The following is an 18,566-nucleotide window of genomic DNA, read 5'->3' on the forward strand; positions in this document are numbered from 1 at the left end:
CTCCATGCGATTCAACCTTGTGTTCTCAGAACTTAGCGTAGCTCTTTATATGTTTAATGCTTCTTAACAGCACTATATGAGGTGATTTGCAGTTTTGGAAGACCGTAGAGGAGTAGTGATATGCTCATGGTGCTTTTCATCATTGTGTTTTTCTGAGGAGCAAACTGAAGACCAGAGAGGGGAGTCACTTACTAGACTTTAAACTCTAGATACACAAAAATTAAAATACCTGTCAATACCTTTAAGAAGGTGTAAGGGTCCAGGGTTGATCAGTGGAAAAAGTGAGACTTGAATCCAGGAGTACTACGTTGTCTGTCTCTTGAGAAGAACTGGCAAAGGTTCACTGAGATGACTGTGACTTTTCTAAAAGGACTCCAATTCTGATGGAATTTCATGCTCCCTTGGGCTTATGCATTTTTCCTCCGTTTTTGCCATCAAGAACTTGTGTTTATTTCTTACTCTACTTGAAGAGCTCTGGATGACTCACCCCTTTGCATGTTTCCTGGTCTCTCTCCTACTTCTCTTTACTTCTCAAAGGGAAAAAGGCAAGTGGTGAATGGAAAGATGTCAAGTAATAAAAGTTTTAATTCATGTTTGTGAGGCTGTAATAATTACTTCAGTCCTTTTGTCTCACGGTAAGAGACTCTTTATTGAAATATCTTTGAATAAGCCAGCTTATGCCTCATTTTTCTTTGTTTTTAGGGTAACCTCTTCTTCAGGGCTCATACTCTGAAGGTTGGGCTTTTGAACAAAAACACATCACGTTTAGAAATACCAGATCTTGGGGCGCCTGGGTGGCTCAGTCGTTAAGCGTCTGCCTTCGGCTCAGGGCGTGATCCCGGCGTTCTGGGATCGAGCCCCACATCAGGCTCCTACGCTGGGAGCCTGCTTCTTCCTCTCCCACTCCCCCTGCTTGCGTTCCCTCTCTCGCTGGCTGTCTCTGTCTCTGTCAAATAAATAAACAAAATCTTAAAAAAAAAAAAAAAAAGAAATACCAGATCTTGGTTACGAACTTCCCTTCTCATTCAGCCATTTCTTGACAGCTGCTTTTGCCCCAGATTGATTATTTGTCTGGGAGAAAAATTCTCATATCTCTATGTTCAGCAGCTCTATGTTCAGGGAGATTACGAGCAGAGTCTTTGGATTTGATTTTCTTCTCCTTTGCAATTAATTTGTCCTCTTCTTGACTTTAAGGCAGGCTGTTGAAGCCAGCATGTTACTTGAAACAAGATGTTTGTCACAGTTCCTTGGAATCATCTTTCCCTTACTACACAGATGCTGTTGGACTGTTAGCATATTGCCCAAAACAGAATTAGGTTTATAAAAGAACAAATTAAAAGGCTTTTTTTGAAAGTGGTTTTTTATAGTTTAAGGACTTCTCTAAGAACAAGGTCTTGCATATTTAATTAAGGATTTTCTGGTAAGTTTTGACAGCTGTGAGTAGCAGCTTCTAAAGCTCTCACATACATGATGGAGAAAAGGGGTATTAGACCCAAAGGTCATCCATGTCCGTGGCAAGCTAATAGTTGTCGATTCTGAGACAGAAACTAGCAAATGGTATCTGAAGTAAATGGGTCTCTTCCTGAAATGCCAGGTTTCCTTTACCATTTCGTGCAGTTTTATCTTTGGCGGGGGCTCTGTGATGCGGCTGCAGATTATGACTTCTCTGGCGCTATGAGGTGGAGCCAGGGCTGCTCCTGTCAGGCCTTCAGGAATTCTGGGTCTGCGAGAGGGGGGCAGGCTCTTCATCCACCAGGACTCTGCAGCTATTTATTTTTGACACTTGAAAAATAAATGTATACTTCACAGGTCACGCAAGTCTGGTTTTTGTATTGTTTATTCTGTTTTAAGAGAAAAAAATCCATGTATTTCTTTTCCAGCCATGAAGAGGGACCCACCTCTAAAAAACTGAAGACTGAGGAAAGGGAGGCCTGCTTCAGCATCTCCAGCCTGGCAGAAGGCAGTGTCACCAGTGTAAGCAGAACTTTCCCAGGGTGCTCCCCGCCTCTCTGGAAGGTTGGGATGTGGTTGGGGAGGGGGGCGGATTGTATCAATTTTTGTTAGTCCTTTAATAATTCACTTTCTCTGGTGCTTTTAATCTATGAACCCTGTACATCCTTCTCACACGTCTTCCTTTATTGTCAGGGAATTATCTCTGTGACACATGTGCATGGAGCACAGTATAATATGCAGCACATGGAATAGCTCAGTGGAGCTTGGTAGCACCTTGGGTAGAGATTTTTTGGTTGGCTTTACTTTGCAGCTTCCGTTTAGTTAAAACGATAGGATAAGCGGAGGTTGATGATAGAAGTCTTAGTCTCCGAACATGTAAAATTTAGGAGCATGACTCCTCTGTTTTCTTTTCTAATATACAACTTCAGAATAGGCTTCACAAGTTTAAGATTTTCCGAAACCGAGTATCCTTTGACACTGGAGATCTTCTTTACTTAATGAGAAGGTTTTGGAACTTGAATATATTGCCGTCTGTTAAGTGGCATTATTTTGAATCAGTGAATCTTAAAAATTGTCTTTCACTAGCCAAATGTACTAGGAAGGATGGTTAGCATTAGGGCATGCCTTTTTTCCAACCTTAAAAAGAAATGCTCTCAGGATAAACTGAACATCTGAAAATGATTTCGATTTTTTATTTCAGTGTTTTATAGTAAAGGAAAAAAAGATCATGACCTTATTTGTGTTTAGAGCTTTTCTGACTGCTATCCCAGAGCAAACTGCAAACTTTAGTACATTTTGCACCAAAGTTTACCAGCCATAACAGAAGCTCATTGTCTTCTCCCTGGTGAACTGAATGATACTTCGGGCGTGTTAAGGTTGGGACTGGAAGATTTTTTTTTTTTTTTTTTTTGAGAGAAGAAGGGGCGGGGAGGGTGAGAGGAAGTGAAAGAATCTTAAGCAGGCTCCACGGCCAGTGCGGAGCCCGACATGGGGCTCGATCTCACAACCCAGAGAACATGACCTGAGCCAAAATCAAGAGTCAGATGCTTAACTGACTTGAGCCACCCAGGCGCCTCTAGGTTGCGACTGGAAGATTGAAGACCTACATATGATCGGGAAGTGCTGTATAGAGTGGCAGTTTCATCTTTGAAACTTTCCCGGCTAGCACCGTGGTAAATCTTGACACAGTATCTGCTTTTATTTTGGGAGGGACGTGTGCAGATTGGGCACGTTTGTATGTTCTACCAAAACTTTCAATGCCAGAGACCTCAGCAGTCCCCACAAAAGGGCAGTTCAGCAAACCAAGTTCAGGAGTTATGTCTCGTGTCTTCTTCAGTGGGGCAAATACATTCTGAACTGACCCAACACTGCGGAATCTTCCCTCCCTAATTGGTTGGGTGTCCGGATGTGCCAGCATTGTGTCACATAAAGCCTTCTGGCTGAGCTGACTGGTGACTTGGGTAGTAATACTTCCGACCTCTCTGGAAAGAAGTCTGCTTCCGTAAGAGAGGGAAGTGAAAGTACAGACAGCAGCTCTTTGGCCACAGGAATCTGGTCGCTTTTAACACAACCCCGGAAATGGAAGTGAATAGAAAGGACTTTCTTTTTGTCTTTGGTTTTATTTTGTAAGAGCACACTTACTACATGAAGCATCTCGAATTGCCTGGGGTGCTGCCAAAAAGAGAAGTGATCTGTAGGGTTACTGTCTGTGTGTGCATGTATTCTAGGTTGGAAGCGTGAATCCTGCTGAAAACTTCCGTGTTCTAGTGAGGCAGAAGAAAGCCAGCTTTGAGGAAGGTGAGCGGTATGCTGTCAGCTCTGCGTTTAAGGGAAGATACACAATTACGGTAATGGATTTATCATCTAGATTAAGAAGTATAGCCTTTTGTTGGTATCCTTATAATAGCAGGTTTCTCTCCTAGTGGACCTTTGTGATTGTGTTATTGGTGAGCTCATTGAGGCAACATTCTGAACACATGAGGGTAAACTCAACACAGGTCTGCCCCAGCAGGAAAAGGGCTAATTTGTAGGTCTTTTTGTTAAGAAAACTGTAGGCCAGAACCGTAGAGCTTTTGGTTCCACTTCATTGAAGTTCCTTGGGGTCTTGTAAGTGAGCTTGGAATAAAACATTTTTTTAAAAAAATATTTTGTATTTATTTATTTGAGACACAGGGAGAGCATGCATGCGTGAGAAGAGGGGGAAGAGCAGAGGGAGAGGGGCAAACGGACCCTCAGCTGAGCATGGAGCCCAATGTGGGGCTTGAACCCACGACCCTGAGATCATGACCTGAGCTGAAATCAAGAGTCTGATGCTTAAATGACTGAGCCACCCAGGTGCCGCTGGAGTAAAACATTTTTGTCATGTCTTCCTCTTTTCAGTGACCCATAATTCTTGTTCTAGGCCTAAGGGTTTGAGCCTCTTTACACAAGTCCCAGAACACCATGCTGCCGCCCCTAGATTTGATCTTCCTGAAATTGACTATATCCTCACATTTTCTTTTTATGAATTAAAACCTAGAATTCCATTTAGGCATGGGCTAATATTAGAAGTTTTCTGGAATGGACGGAGAGTCTGGGACCAACATTCATTCACTAGGTTGTGTTTAAATTCCTGTTTATTTACTCTTTTAAGGAGTGGCGGCTGGCAGTTCTCATCCTGCAGGTTTGTGCGTACGAGAGCGCTGTGTTCATTATTGCCACCCAGGGTCAGGCCTGTCCATGAGCTGCCACCTTTGTGTTTATGTGAATGTGGGCACAGAACTTCTCTCCCTACTTCTTGGCATTTTAGGGGGGAAATGACTCCTCTAAATGCCTAGGAAACCCTACAGTTTCTAGGTTGACTCTCTGCAGTACGTAGCATAAGTGTAGGTTACTACTTAAGAGTCTGAGAATCCTAGCAAGACTCCTGGGCTTGCTGTGCTGTTTACAGTCTCCTGGACCAGTCCTGTTGGCAGGAACACCGAAGGCCAGCCCATGAGAATTTCCGGAGGAAGACAAGCTTCATTACTATGATGATCTATATATGTTTCATGTTTTGAGGTGGAGAAGGAGCTTTTTGCCCTGTTAAGAACTGTCATGTAGGAGAAAAGCCTTTGAGATTAACACAAAACAAAACTACATCTACGTAGATGAAGGAGTTCTGAAATTAAAGTGACAGCTTTCCAGAAGGATTGGTGGAAACAGTACTTCAGAATTTCTCTCCTTCATGTATGGGGGTGATCAAAGGAAGCTTTCACAGCATACGTACCTGTGCCGTTTTCTGCTTGGCTGCATATTGTGACTGTGTTTGGAAGAATGCAGAGGCATTACTGTGCAAGTCAGCTGGCTATTGTCCATCATGATTTATCATGTTTTTGAAGAAAGATGGAGGCCATCTTAGCTTTTGATTATATGCTGTCAATTACCTCGGCCAAATGCAGAGGTCCTCCCTGTGGAAGTGACTAGTCTCTGTGGTTGGTGTAGGCGTGGTCTTGTCAGGGACTAAATCTGGCACGATCACAAATGTAAAGGCAGCCACTAGTGTCTGCTATGTTCAAGTCATTGTGCTAGCATATTCTGTGTATAATAGCATATGCTGAGCTATTATATTCTTTGTCTCAGTTACCCACATAGCAATCTTGTAGTCATGTGAGCAAGTGGAAAAGACGGTAGAGCTTTAACAGTTGGTGCCAGCATTTTCTGAGAAAAATCTTCTTTTTTAATTGGGAAAATATTTTGGTAACTGCTTAGGGTAGAGGCTGAGCCTGTCTCCATGTGTGGTGGTTGGCCAGTTAGGGTTCAGAGAGGAGGGAATCTACTGACAGTGTAGAAGTAGAAAAACTATAGCTAGTTCAGGACAGGAAGGGGTGAGTAGAAAAGGTAAGAGAGGAAGTGAATGAATTTATACAAGGACACAGTGTTCAACAATGTGTTCCCAGCTCATAACTGCCAATATTCAGTGTCAATCAGATTCTGGATTCCTTGGTTTGAGAGCTCTATTTGGGGAAACTGGTGAAGAGACAAGAGTTTTGGGTTGGAATTACTTGAGGCAGATCAGAGAAAGGACCTGAGAGCACAGGAGACCAGAGTCTGAAGAGCTCATGAAAGAGTAAATTCTTAAGAATTTGCTCGCATCTCCAGAAAACAGTGTTTCTCCAGGCCATGGAATTGGGGATTCGAAACAGTCTTGTGAAAATAATAAGGGCAGGTGACACCTACATGGCATATAAATTACAATAGGTAGCATTCTCCCCATTTTACGGGAAAAACTATACAACTAGGAGAGATGAACTTCCCCCAGAATCACACAGGGATTCAAATCCATGTGTTTTTCAAATATTGGATTTTGGTATTTAACCGACCATTTCTCTCTCTTTTTTTTTAAGATTTTATTTATTTATTTGACAGAGAGAGAGACAGCCAGCGAGAGAGGGAACACAAGCAGGGGGAGTGGGAGAGGAAGAAGCAGGCTCCCAGCAGAAGAGCCTGATGTGGGGCTCGATCCCAGAACGCTGGGATCACGCCCTGAGCCGAAGGCAGACGCTTAACCGCTGTGCCACCCAGGCGCCCCCGACCATTTCTCTTGATTCCTAATGCCCTCCTTTCCTACACATTGTTGTTGTTCAGACATAATAAGGTCATGTATTTTCAACCTTGTGCCTGTAGGTAGGACTTCTGAGGAGTGGACCATTCTTTGATGTTGAATGTGACTGAGTCCTGGTGCGCTGCTGCTGGTGTGGTGGTGGGGTCCTTCTGTTCCTCTATCTAGGACTGGGACAGTCAGAGCTCTGGAGTGACCTCACAAAGGCAGACTTTCTACAGAGCTCTGGGAAAATGGGACTGCCCACCTGTAAGCAACCAATTCTGTTTTGTGGTCCTAACCTAAAATATCAAGCTCCAGAAATTTTGTTTGTCCATTACATTGCCTAGCTTTGTTCTGTATGGGCACCTCTACAGAAGCCCCTTGTGAGTGAAGACTCACTTTCCCTGAAGCCCAAAGTCGTCCTCCAAACTTGAAGCTGCCTTTCTATTATTGCTCTCCTCTGTCCCTCCTCGAGATCTATGCCTAGGGCAGGGAGGGAGAAGCTCTTCTCTTTTCTCCAGTAGATCTGCTTTTTAAATTCAGTTGCCAAAAGCATGATCAGTAATAGACGGTAAGATTGTTGCACCCTTAGAACTTTACCTGTTCACCTATTATGGGTATAATTTCTTTCCATCTGGCTTAATAGTGTAGTCATACCGAGTATTGCGATCCTATCCCCTTGACACTAGCAGTCTCCAGTAGGCATCTCCATATTTTCTTACCTTCTGGTTTTCAGTGTGAGGGATATTTCTTGTCCTAAGCTTATTGACATAGAGGCGATGACACTGAACCCCGGGACTGTGTTCTTTCTGGCTGCCGATGCTTCTGTAAGATGGCTTTGATTCTCAGGTGCTCCTCTTTTTCTAGTCCCTTTCCTACCCACCCCACCGTTCTATCACCGCAGTTTTACAAGAGAAAAATTCTTGACCACAGCCGTCTGCGTAATAATCATTTCTCAGTGATGAAAGTGAGACTTGTTTCTCTCACACGGTATTCATTTGTGCTTCAGCGCCCTCATCCTTGATATCTGTTATCTGCGATTGTGGGTTATTCAAGAACCGGAGTCCACAGCGTTCTCAGAGACTCCTTGAACCCAGGTTATCCCTTTATGTGAACACCCTCCTCCACCAGCTGTTGGAGAACACCATGGATTTCAAACTCCTTGTCCCTCCCCTGCTTTTACTTAGGAAGAACGCTAAAATGGTCAAAAGACAGCAAATTAGAGGAGGAGGAAAAGCCACATTATTTCAGCCCTCTAAATAATTCCTGTGATCACGATATGTCTGAATTGAGGTGTTCCCACCAAGTTTGAGATATTATGTCATGTAGCTTGAATGTACCTGCTATGTCAAAAACAGCTTCTCTGAGGACCTTATGAGTCAGGAAAATGGATCTGTGGAGACAGATAAAAGAATGGAATGTGACTTTGTTCCCTGGACCCTGTTTTTGCCACTTAGATTGTAAGTTCTGGGGGGCTCCTGGATGGCTCAGTCATTTAAGCATCTGTCTTGGGCTCAAGTCATGATCCCGGGGTCCTGGGATTGAGCCCCGCATCGGGCTCCCTGCTCAGTGGGAAGCCTCTTCTCCCTCCGCTCCTCCCCTCGTTCATGCTCTCTCTCTCTCAAATAAATAAATAAAATCTTTAAAAATTTTTCACTTAAAAAAAAAAAGATTGTAGGTTCTGTATTGGGCTTCTGAATAGTGACAGGGTGGTGGAGCTCCATTCCACCCAGTTGAGTTCACAGGAGCATGGTTGGTTTAAAAAAAAAACCTGTCAAGAAGAGCCATCCTAAGCAGAAATGGTATGGACCATTAGATTTTTACCATAAATGGCATTTACCATTAGATTTAAGTACAGGGAGCAGGAGTCTGCACATACCCATCTGATCAGATGTTGATCACTTTATTTTCTGGCTCCGAGGTCTTTCATTTTTTCTCTTGTATCTGTTTTGTCTCACTTTGTTTAGACCACTTTTCATCCTCTAGCCTTTTTGCTTTTCTTCTCCCATCTACCTCATTCTCATTGATTATCAAACAATATTCCTCCAGTTTTAAAGGGTGTTTCTTAAAATTTACCAATGCTGGGTGGAACATGGTAACAGTTCATGATAAAATTATCATTCATCAAAGCCACATAGACATTTTTTTCAGTTCCAGTTTTGTACAGGATGGCACTGTCCCAGGTGCAAATCAGCCTACATACGTGCGTTTTATGACTCTCGGTCACGAGGCAAGCCCTAAACTGTGGGTCCCCAAGAATTGAGATCTAGGAGAGATTTCCCGTGTGTGTGTGTGTGTGTGTGTGTGTGTGTGTGTGTGTGTGTGTGTGTGTTAATGGGCCTGTTTATGTAATCTTGGGTGTGGTTTATGTAACTTACCATAGCTCTTTCCAGATAAACGTAGGAGGAATATGGCCCTTTTCTGTTGTTTTATACAGAGCTGGTAAGTTTAAGAAGAATAAGTTCTGTCAGATACCTTGAACGTCTTGAAAGAAGGATACTAAATATAAATAGTAACTAAAATTGTAAACATCTTCAGCCCTATAAAAGTCTTAATTGTTAGCAGTGTAACACATTCTCTTAGTCCTTTCCCAAAACAGCAGTGACACATCTAGTCAGGAGAGAGAAAACACATGATTATGGGTTCTAGAGGCTTAGTCCATACTTTATATTTTTTTATTAAATATGCCACTTGATATTCCTTGGGTTCCCTTTTGACTTGTTTGGTTTTAAATTGTTAAACCCCAGAACTTGACTGTCAGGGTTATTTTAGGTCTCATTTATTGATGACAAGAAGTTTTATTTGGAAACAGCAATCCGTTTATTTGGAAGTGTAAAGGAGACCCGCTACAGGGGTGTGTTAGTATTTGACATGGTAATGATGTAGCCGTGACCCCGAGTGTCGCACTCGTGAATTTTCCCATGGGTGGACTGAGGCCGGGAGTCGTCGACTTTCCGTGGCTAATGGCAGAGGTGTGGAGGACACCGGGTCTTAGGGCTTAAACTTCTTCATGAGTTGCGTACATTTCATTAAATGGCACAGCACTGCCCTGCAGTTTACATTTTAATATAATAAAACTCGTCAACCAAACAATTAAAATGAAATTCTTCAAATGAAGACAAAAAGAAGAAAGAAAAAAAGACATGACACAGGAAACAAAGACCGTCATACATACACAACCACTTTTTTTTTTTTTTAAGATTTTATTTTTTCACAACTGAGCCACCCAGGCGCCCCCACACATAACTACTTTGAAAATCTTTTTGGTTTTCATCAACTCTTCTAAAAGGCTTCTATCCATTCTTACTCAGCTTTTTCAGTTCTTTTAAGTTCCTGTCAATCTGTGCATCAGAAGATGTCTAATTACAGGGTATGGTTCTTGTAAAATGTAGCCTGGCTATCCGTTAAGAAAGAGAGCCAACTGGTAGCATAAAAATAAAAGGCTGTTTGCTGTGGGAATGTTCTCAGTGAGCACGAAGACTTCTTCCTGCGAGCACTAGAGGAAGTCTGGACGCGCTCTGGACGGCGTTCCCACTTGCAGCGTGGTGTTCTCTCCTGCCGGGCAGAAGTTGCTTGCCTTAAACCTGCTGAGTGGTTTTTTTTTTTTTTTCCCCTTTTCATGTTAAACATGGAAGGGGTATTTTTCCCTCTGGCTGAAAACGTGGAACTCACATGAACACTTTCCCCACGTCAGAACTCTGGGAAGAGCAGAGTCTACTCTGAAGCCCGCACATGGTGACCCGTGGGCCTGCCGTGATGACCCGGGCCCGCAGTGCTGCGAGGCCGGTGCTCACAGGCGGCTCTGCTGGAAACGCCGATCAGTGACGGGGGCTTCCGAGAGAGGGTATGTTCTCCAGCTTGCTGTCGGAGTCCCCCTTGCGCTGAGCGCTAATGAGCGCGATTTGGGAGGCAGAGAGCCGTTGAAGTACTTACGTATGGCGCTTCGGTTCATGCCCTCAACCTCCTACAAATGCTGCGCCTTTTGCTTGCATGGTGCACGATCGTCACGCAGGGCGTTGCACTTGGTTCTCCTTGAATTGGGCTGTCCTCAAGATTGCTGCTTCCTAAGCCCAGCTGGTTGAAGAAGGAAACTGATTTCAGATTGTGCTGATGTGCAAACCGCTTTAATCAATGACTTAAAGTGACTGCTCGTGGCAAACAACAGAAGCTCTTAACCAATTAAGATGTTTAGGAAAGGATGTTAGGCTTTTGTTAAAATAGTCACTAATCAGCTGAAATGTGTTACGAGGAGGCTTGAAACAGCTTGGAGTCCCACTTAAATGCAATAAAAGTGTTTGGGCCCTCCCCTTTCAAATTGCAAGCCCAAGGCAAAAAATATGCTGACACAGAAAGAAGTGGCAAGTATAATTTGATACAGTTAGTCCTGTCTGTTAGGCACGTCTTCATAAAACTTTTAAAAATGGCTTGCTTGTGTTTTAAGCTAGAAAAGGGAAAGGAGTTTTGTTCAGATGTGAAGCATAGTTTCAGTAGGCCTTGAGAATACTGTCAGAATGAATGCCTTTAGACAAAGGAGAATAGTTAACTATTTCTTTTTTTTTAATGATTTTTTTCCCCTTTTTAAAAGATTTTATTTGTTTATTTCACAGAGAGAGAGCACAAAAAGGGGGAGCTGCAGAGGGAGCGGGAAAGGGAGAAGCACGCTCCTCGCTGAGCAGGGAGCCCGATGCGGGGCTCGATCCCAGGACCCTGGGATCATGACCTGAGCCAAGGCAGACACTTAACTGACTGAGCCACCCAGGCACCCCAACTTTTTTTTTCTTTTATCTTTTGCAGTTTCTTATGGACAGTTGGAGAAAAATCTTTAGTGAATAGTGATTAAAGGCCCTGTTGTAGACTGAACTGCGTCTCCTCAGAATTCATATGTTAAAGCCCTAACCCTTAACGTGATGATGTTGGATATGGGGCCCTTATAAGAGGTCATGAGGTTCAGATGAGATCATGAGTGTGAAGCCCTCATCATGGGATTGGTGACCTTATAAGAGAGATTTGTGCTTTTTCTTCTCTCTTCTCTTCCTGTCTTTCTTCTCTCTCTGCCATCTGAGAATATAGTGAGAAGGTGACTGCAAGCCAGGACGAGAGCCGTCACCAAAACCTGACCATGTTAGCACCAGCCTCCAAACTGTGAGAAAACAAATTTCGTATGTTGAAGCCACCTTAGTCCATGGTGTTTTGTTATGGCAGCCTGAGCTGACTGATACAGGTCTGTTTTCATTTCCTTTGTCAGATTAAACTGCTGAAATCCTGTAGTTTATCTCTTTGTGTCTTTCAGTGGTAATGAAATACAATTGAAACACTCAGAAGATAGCCACTGTAGGCCATTGGAGACAGGAGCCATTTCTCATGAGAGCCATCTTTTTGATAGTTCCCTTGCCCTTGGAATCTAGTAGTGTTTCCTTGGGGCACTGAGGATAAAATTCGCTCTCTGAGCTTTAGCGGTTATTCTGTTGTGGAAACATAGTGGAAGTATCCTTTCTGTCTGTGGTAGATCTCCCCAAGTCTCTGCACTAATCTGTGTGCAATTCCGTGATCTTCCGTAAATGTATAAAGTTATATGATCATCACCACAATCCAGTTAAACACTTTTCCCTCACCCCAGAAAGGTCCCCCTGACCATTTGTAGTCCATTCTTTCTTCCTACCACCACCCCAGGTAACCACTTCTGTTTCTATAGATTTACCTTTTCTGAAAATTTCACATAAATGCAGTCACTCAATATGCAGTCTTTTGCATGTGGCTTCTTTTACTTAGCATAATGTTTTCGAAGTTTGTTTATGTTGTAGCATGTATCAGTAATTGATTTCTTCTTTTTTTTTTTAAGATTTTACTTATTTGAGAGAGGACGAGAGCACAAGCAGGGGCAGTGGGAGAGGGAGAGGGAGAAGTAGGCTCCCTGCTGAGCAGGGAGCCCGACATGGGGCTCGATCCTAGGACTCCAGGATTATGACCTGAGCCAAAGGCAGATGGCAACTGAGTCACCCACACGTCCTGAGTAATTGATTTCTTCTTATTGCTGAATAATACTCTGTTTTATGGATATGCCACATTATGTTTATCCATTCACTAATTGATGGGTATATTTGAATAGTTTCCCCTTTTTAGCTATTATAAATAATGCTATGAAAATTACAATCTTTGTATTTTTTTTTGTTTTTCTTGGGTGAGAGTGGAATCGCTGGGAAGTCTATGTTTAACTTTTTAAGAAATAGCCAAACTCCTTTCAAAGCAGCTTTACCATTTAACGTCTCACCAGCAGTGAACGTGGTTTCCATTTTCTCCATATCTTTGGTGACACTTGTGTTGACTTTTCAATTAGAGCAATTCTGGTGGCGATGTGTTAGCATCCCTATTAGTTTTAATTTGCAGTTCCTTAAATACTAATGATGCTGACCTTTTTTCAGATGGTTATTGGCCATTCATATATTTTATTTTCTTTGATGAAATGTCTATCTGAATCTCTTCCCCATTTCTTGATTCTGTTGTCTTATCTAGATGTAGCGAATTCTGTCTATATTCTGGATACAGGTCCTTTGTCAGGTGATTTGCAAATGTTTTCTGCAGTCTGTGGGTTATCTTTTCAGTGGTGTCTTTTGAAGTATAAAGTTCTTAATTTTGATTTTCTGTATTATCACTTTTTCTTTTATGGATTATCATTTTGTAGTTTTATGTAAGAAATTTTTGCCTGGCCAAGTCACAAAGATTTTCTTCTTAAGGTTTTAGGTCTATAATCCATGTTGAGTTGATATTTGTAAATGGTTATGAGAGTGAGTACCCTAGATTCATTGTTTTTCATAGGGCAACCAGTTGTCCCAGCATCATTTATTGGAAAGACCATCCAGCCGCATTGGTATCTTGTTGAAAATCAACTGATCATACGTACAAAAGTTAATTTCTGTGCTCGTCAGTTGTCTTATATTGATCTGTATCTGTTTTCAATGATACTTTATTTTAATTACTTTAGCTTTATAGTAAGCTTTGAAATACTATAATATGTCTTTCAATTTTATTTTTTTCTAAAATTGTTTTGGCTAATCTAGGTCTTTTGCATTTCCATATAAATTTTAGATTCAGCTTTTCAGTTTACAGAAAAAAGCCCACTGGGGTGTTGATAGGGATTGCATTGAGCATATAGAATAATTAAGAGAGGATTTCCATCTTAACAATATTGAATTTTTTAACCCATGAACATAGGATATTTTTCCATTTATTTAGGCCTTTATTTACTTTCTCTCCATAGTGTTTTGTAGTTTTTAGTGTACAAGTCCTGTACTTCTTTTGTTAAAATTTTGTGAGTATTTTATTCTTTTTAATGCTATTGCAGATGGAATTTTTAAAGTTATTTTTTGGATTGTTTGTTGCCCGTATATAGAAATATTGATTTTGTATATTGATCTTATATCCTGCAACCTTATTAAACTTGTTTATTACTTCTAATTGTTTTTATATACTCTGAATTTTCTTAAGAATTTTTTTTTAAATTTTATTTATTTGAGAGAGAACACAAGCAGGGGGAATGGCACAGGGATAGGGAGAAGCAGACTCCCCACTAAGCACAGCGTCCGACACAGGGCTTGATCCCGGGACTCTGGGATCATGACCTGGGCTGAAGGCAGACACTTAACTGACTGAGCCACCCAGGTGCCCCTATACTCTGAATTTTCTATATGCACGATAACGTTGTCTGCAAGTAAAGACAGTTTTATTTCTTCTTTTCCAATTTGTATGCCTTAGAACTCTTTTTCTTGATTATACTGGCTGGAATATCCAACAGTTATAGAATGATAAGAGTGATTATCCTTGGGGCGCCTGGGTGGCTCAGTCGTTAAGCCTCTGCCTTCGGCTCACGTCATGATCCCAGGGTCCTGGGATCGAGCCCCGCATCGGGCTCCCTGCTCCGCGGGAAGCCTGCTTCTCCCTGTCGCACTCCCCTTGCTTGCACTCCCCTTGCTTGTGTTCTCTCTCTTGCTGTCTCTCTCTGTCAAATAAATAAATAAAATCTCTTTAAAAAAAAGAAGAAGAAGAGTGATTATCCTTGTTCCTGATCTTAAGGGGAAAGCTTTTAGTGTTTCACCGTTAGTATAATATTCTGGTTTTTCTCAGATTCCCTTTATCAACTTGAAGATTTTCTTTTCTCATTCCGAGTTGGTTGAGAGTTTTTATTACGAATGCATGTTGAATTTTGTCAGATGCATTTTCTTTTTTTTTTTAATGCATTTTCTATATTAGAGAGATGATTATGTGGGTTTGATTCTTCTATTAATATGCTATGTTATATTCATTGATTTTCATGTAGGATAAATTCCAGTCAGTCATGGTGTGTAGTTCTTTTGTATGTTCCTGAATTCATTTTGCTGATACTTCGGTAGGATTTTTGTGTATATGTCCATGAAGGATACCCTTCTATAGTTTTCCTTTCTATAATGTCTTTGGCTTCGATATCAGGGAAATACAGGCCTTACAGAATGAGTTGAGAAGTATTCTCTCTTTTCCTTCAAGATTAATATTATTTCGTTTTTAAATATTTGATAGAATTTGCCAATGAAACCTAGGCCAGGGTTCTTCGTGGGAAGCTTTCTAATACTCTGTTACTTTACATATTGTAGATTTGGTCAGATTTTCCATTTCTGCTTAAGTCAGTTGTACTAATTTATGTCCTTATAAGAATTTGTCCATTTCATTTAAGTTGTTTAATTTATTGGCCTAACATTATTCCTATTATTTTTCTTTTTTTAATTGTTTTATGTTAGTCACCATACAGTCCATCATTAGTTTTTGGTGTAGTGTTCAATGATTTTATTTTTCTCTTAAGTTCTGTGGGTTGATAGTGATTTCCCTTCTTTTATTCTTGATTTTGGTATCTTGTATCTTCTCTTTTTCGTGGTCAATGTAAGTAGGGGCTTATGGTTTTGCTTATCTTTTATAGAAGATCCTAACTTCTGCTTTTATTGATTTTTCTTCCATTATTTTGTTTTTATTTCATTGATTTCTGCTCTTGCCTTTATTATTCCCTTCCTTCTGCTACTTTGGATTTAATTTGATCCTCTTTTTCTAGTTTCTTAAAGTAGAAGCTTAGATTATTGATTTGGGACCTCATTTCTTTTCTAACGTAGGCATTGAAAGCTATACATTTCCCTCTACCCAGTTCTTTAGCTGCGCACCATAAAGTGTGTGTAATGTTTTTATCGTCATTCAGTTCAGATGCTTTCTTATTTCTTTTGTGATTACTGCTTTGACCCTTGGATTACTTAGAAGAATGTTTAATTTGCAGATATTGGAGATTTCCAAATTTCTTTCTGTTGTTGATTTTTGTCTTAATTCTATTGTAAGATGTATTTTGAACGGTTTCAACCCTTTTAAATTTATTGAGACTTGTTCCATGGCTTAGCCTATATTCTGTTCTGACAATTGTTTCATATGCCCTTTAAAATAATGTACATTCTGCTGTTGTTAGGTCGAGGGTTCTGCAAATGTCAGATCAGTTTAGGTGATAGTTTGTTCAAATCTGTATCCTTGTTGAGTTTCTGTCTAGTTGTTCTCCATGATGTTTTAAGTATTGAAAGTTATTTCCCTTGAGACCTTGTGGACCGGTGAGACCTTTATAATTTTTGCCTGACTCTAGCTAAACAAAAATCTGGAGACCTAAGTGAATCTCTGCAGAGTCACAGTAAAGAAAACATCATCAATTCAGGTAATAGAGTGTATTTTAAATAAAAATCTTCAGGTATTGGAGTTTAAAAAAAAAATAAACTTAAATACATGTATCACAAGATTATGTTTGTGTTTCATAATCCTCTGCTTCATGAGAGGAATTCTTTTACTTTAGTGAATGACCACCTTACTCAGTACAGGAAAAATTGTGTAGAGCAGGGACTTGTTGGAACACAGAGACGATTAGTTGTAAGTAATTAAAGTCAATTTACATTTTAGTTATAATGGGTTTTTTTGTTTTTTGGGTTTTTTTGGAGATTTATTTGAGAGAGAAGGAGAAAGCACTAGTGGAGGGAGGGAGAAAGGGAGAGGGAGAAAGAGCGACTCTCCAGCAGACTCCCTGCTGAGCACAGAGCCCAACACGGGACTCAGTCTCATGACCCTGAGATCAAGACCTGAGATGAAACCAAGAGTTGATTGTGCCACCCAGGTGCCCTGACGATAGGTATTTTAGTATATAAGTCTTAGGTCAGTGCTTATAGATTTGGAAAGTTTATAGGTTCATTATTCCTGCCTTTCATTTGTTTCTTCTTTTGTGCCATTTTCTCAAGCATGGGTTTATTTTGTTTGATTAATTATTTGTCTCCTACATTGAGAAGAAAATACATGGAATAATTAAGGTTGGATTATCCCATAATTGTCTCCATTTCTGATTACTCTTAGATGGACTGTAATGAAGCCAACAAGACTTATACACTGAAACTTTAAATGTATGGTGGGGGGATGGAATATGTAAATCAGAGATAAGATTTGCCTGTAGCAATTCACATTGGTAGTCTTTCCTGAGGACAGTGGGTAAAATTAAATAATTTGAAAGTCCTTTGTAATATAGCCCTTTGAGTATGTGAGTAATAAACAGAAGGAAAGAAAAAAGTAGATGGTGCAAAAAATAAAAAAGAAATAAAAGGATCATGAAATAGAAGTATTCTGAGTTTCACCATCAGTAAATACCAACCCATGAAAAATGTCTACCCATTTAAGACTCATAGAAATAGAAACAATTGTTTATTGCTCCCTAGTCTTCTCCTCGTTAAAAAATAAGTGCATGCTCATTGGAAAAAATCAAATAATAATAGAGTAGTACATGAAAGTCAAGAAAAAGAAGTCTCCTCCTTCTTTGTCCCCCTGTCTTCCAGCCCCCCCGAACTCACATTCTGTCTTGCTTTCTCACTCTCTCCTCTTGGGAGTAACCCTGTTAATCCCTGTTAATGCTCTGTATTATAGTCAAGATGGTTAATATTTTAGGGTGTGGTAAATTGGGGTTATAGCCATAGACACTACATTTTGAAAAACACTCTGCCCCTACCCCCCACACACACATCCCAGTGGGATCAAGCAACATGATCTAAGAGGAGAAAAAAGAGCATACAGCAAAATGGGACGGAGCTAAGTCATGGTAAGTGACAACAACGAAGATGACTGTGCACATAGTCAGGACAATGTTGGAAATGGTATATTTGGACGCCTGGGTGGCTCAGTTGGTTAAGCATCTGACTCTTGATCTCGGCTGAGGTTATGATCTCAGGGTTGTGAGCTCGAGCCCTGCATCAGGCTCCACGCTGGGTGTGGAGCCTGCTTAAGATTCTCCCTCTCCCTCTTTCCCTCCCCGCCTTAAAAAAAAAAAGAAGTGGTGTCTTCTCCACCCACACCTGCACACATCTCTTACACAGCCCATTACTCTTTGTCTATGTATTTCCCCCTTCCACAGAGCTTTATTTTCCCCATCTCCATCTCTGTAAAATTAAAGTGAAGGGTGGTGATAAAAAAGTTCTAGACTGTCTATTCCCCTTAGTGATAACCAGTTCTAAAAATGCAGTCTTTGGGTTTAAATTGAAGGAATTCAAACAGACATCTTCATTCTTTAGAGGTTTTACAGGAGTAAACCAGTGAGGCTTAGGCCGTTCGTTCATCCATTTAGCAAATGACCAGCATCCTACTATGTGCTAGTCACTGTAGGGAAACACAGACAGTAAACAAATAAGAAAATAAATGTCAAATGGTGGTAAGGACTGTGTTTGTTTCCAAGGACTTCGTAACAAAGTACCACAGAGTGGCTGGCTTAAAACTACAGAAGTTTATTTTCTCACAGTTCTGGAGGCTGGAATTCCAAAGTGAAGGTGTCAGGAAGGTTGGTTCCATCTGAGGACATGAGGGAAATCTGTTCCACACCCCTCTCCTGGCTCGTGGTGACAGCTGACAGTCCTTGGTGGTCCTTAGCTCGTAGACACGCCACTCCGGTCTCTGCCTCCTCCTCTTCACAGGGAGCTCTCTCACTGTGTGTGTCCAAATTTCCCTCTTCTCCTTCTTTTTTTTAAGATTTTTATTT

General features: G+C 41.0%; 1 protein-coding gene across 4 annotated transcripts in view; it reads left to right on the top strand.

The window, feature by feature from the left end:
• XRCC5 (X-ray repair cross complementing 5) overlaps positions 1-18,566 on the top strand; it is a 90,376-nt gene that overhangs the window by 47,213 nt on the left and 24,597 nt on the right. For 3 of the 4 annotated variants that reach the window (XM_045806687.2, XM_087863215.1, XM_087863220.1), the window contains 2 exons: positions 1,881-1,974; positions 3,681-3,750. In XM_045806687.2, the coding sequence (XP_045662643.1) occupies positions 1,881-1,974; positions 3,681-3,750 (164 nt within the window). Of the gene's footprint in view, positions 1-1,880; positions 1,975-3,680; positions 3,751-10,208; positions 14,106-18,566 lie in introns of those variants that run through there. The other variant, XM_087863217.1, reaches the window with a different exon arrangement.

Source organism: Ursus americanus, chromosome 1 (assembly GCF_024610735.1).
Source record: "Ursus americanus isolate L20-20 chromosome 1, mUrsAme1.1.p, whole genome shotgun sequence".
Classification (NCBI taxonomy): Eukaryota; Metazoa; Chordata; class Mammalia; order Carnivora; family Ursidae; genus Ursus; species Ursus americanus.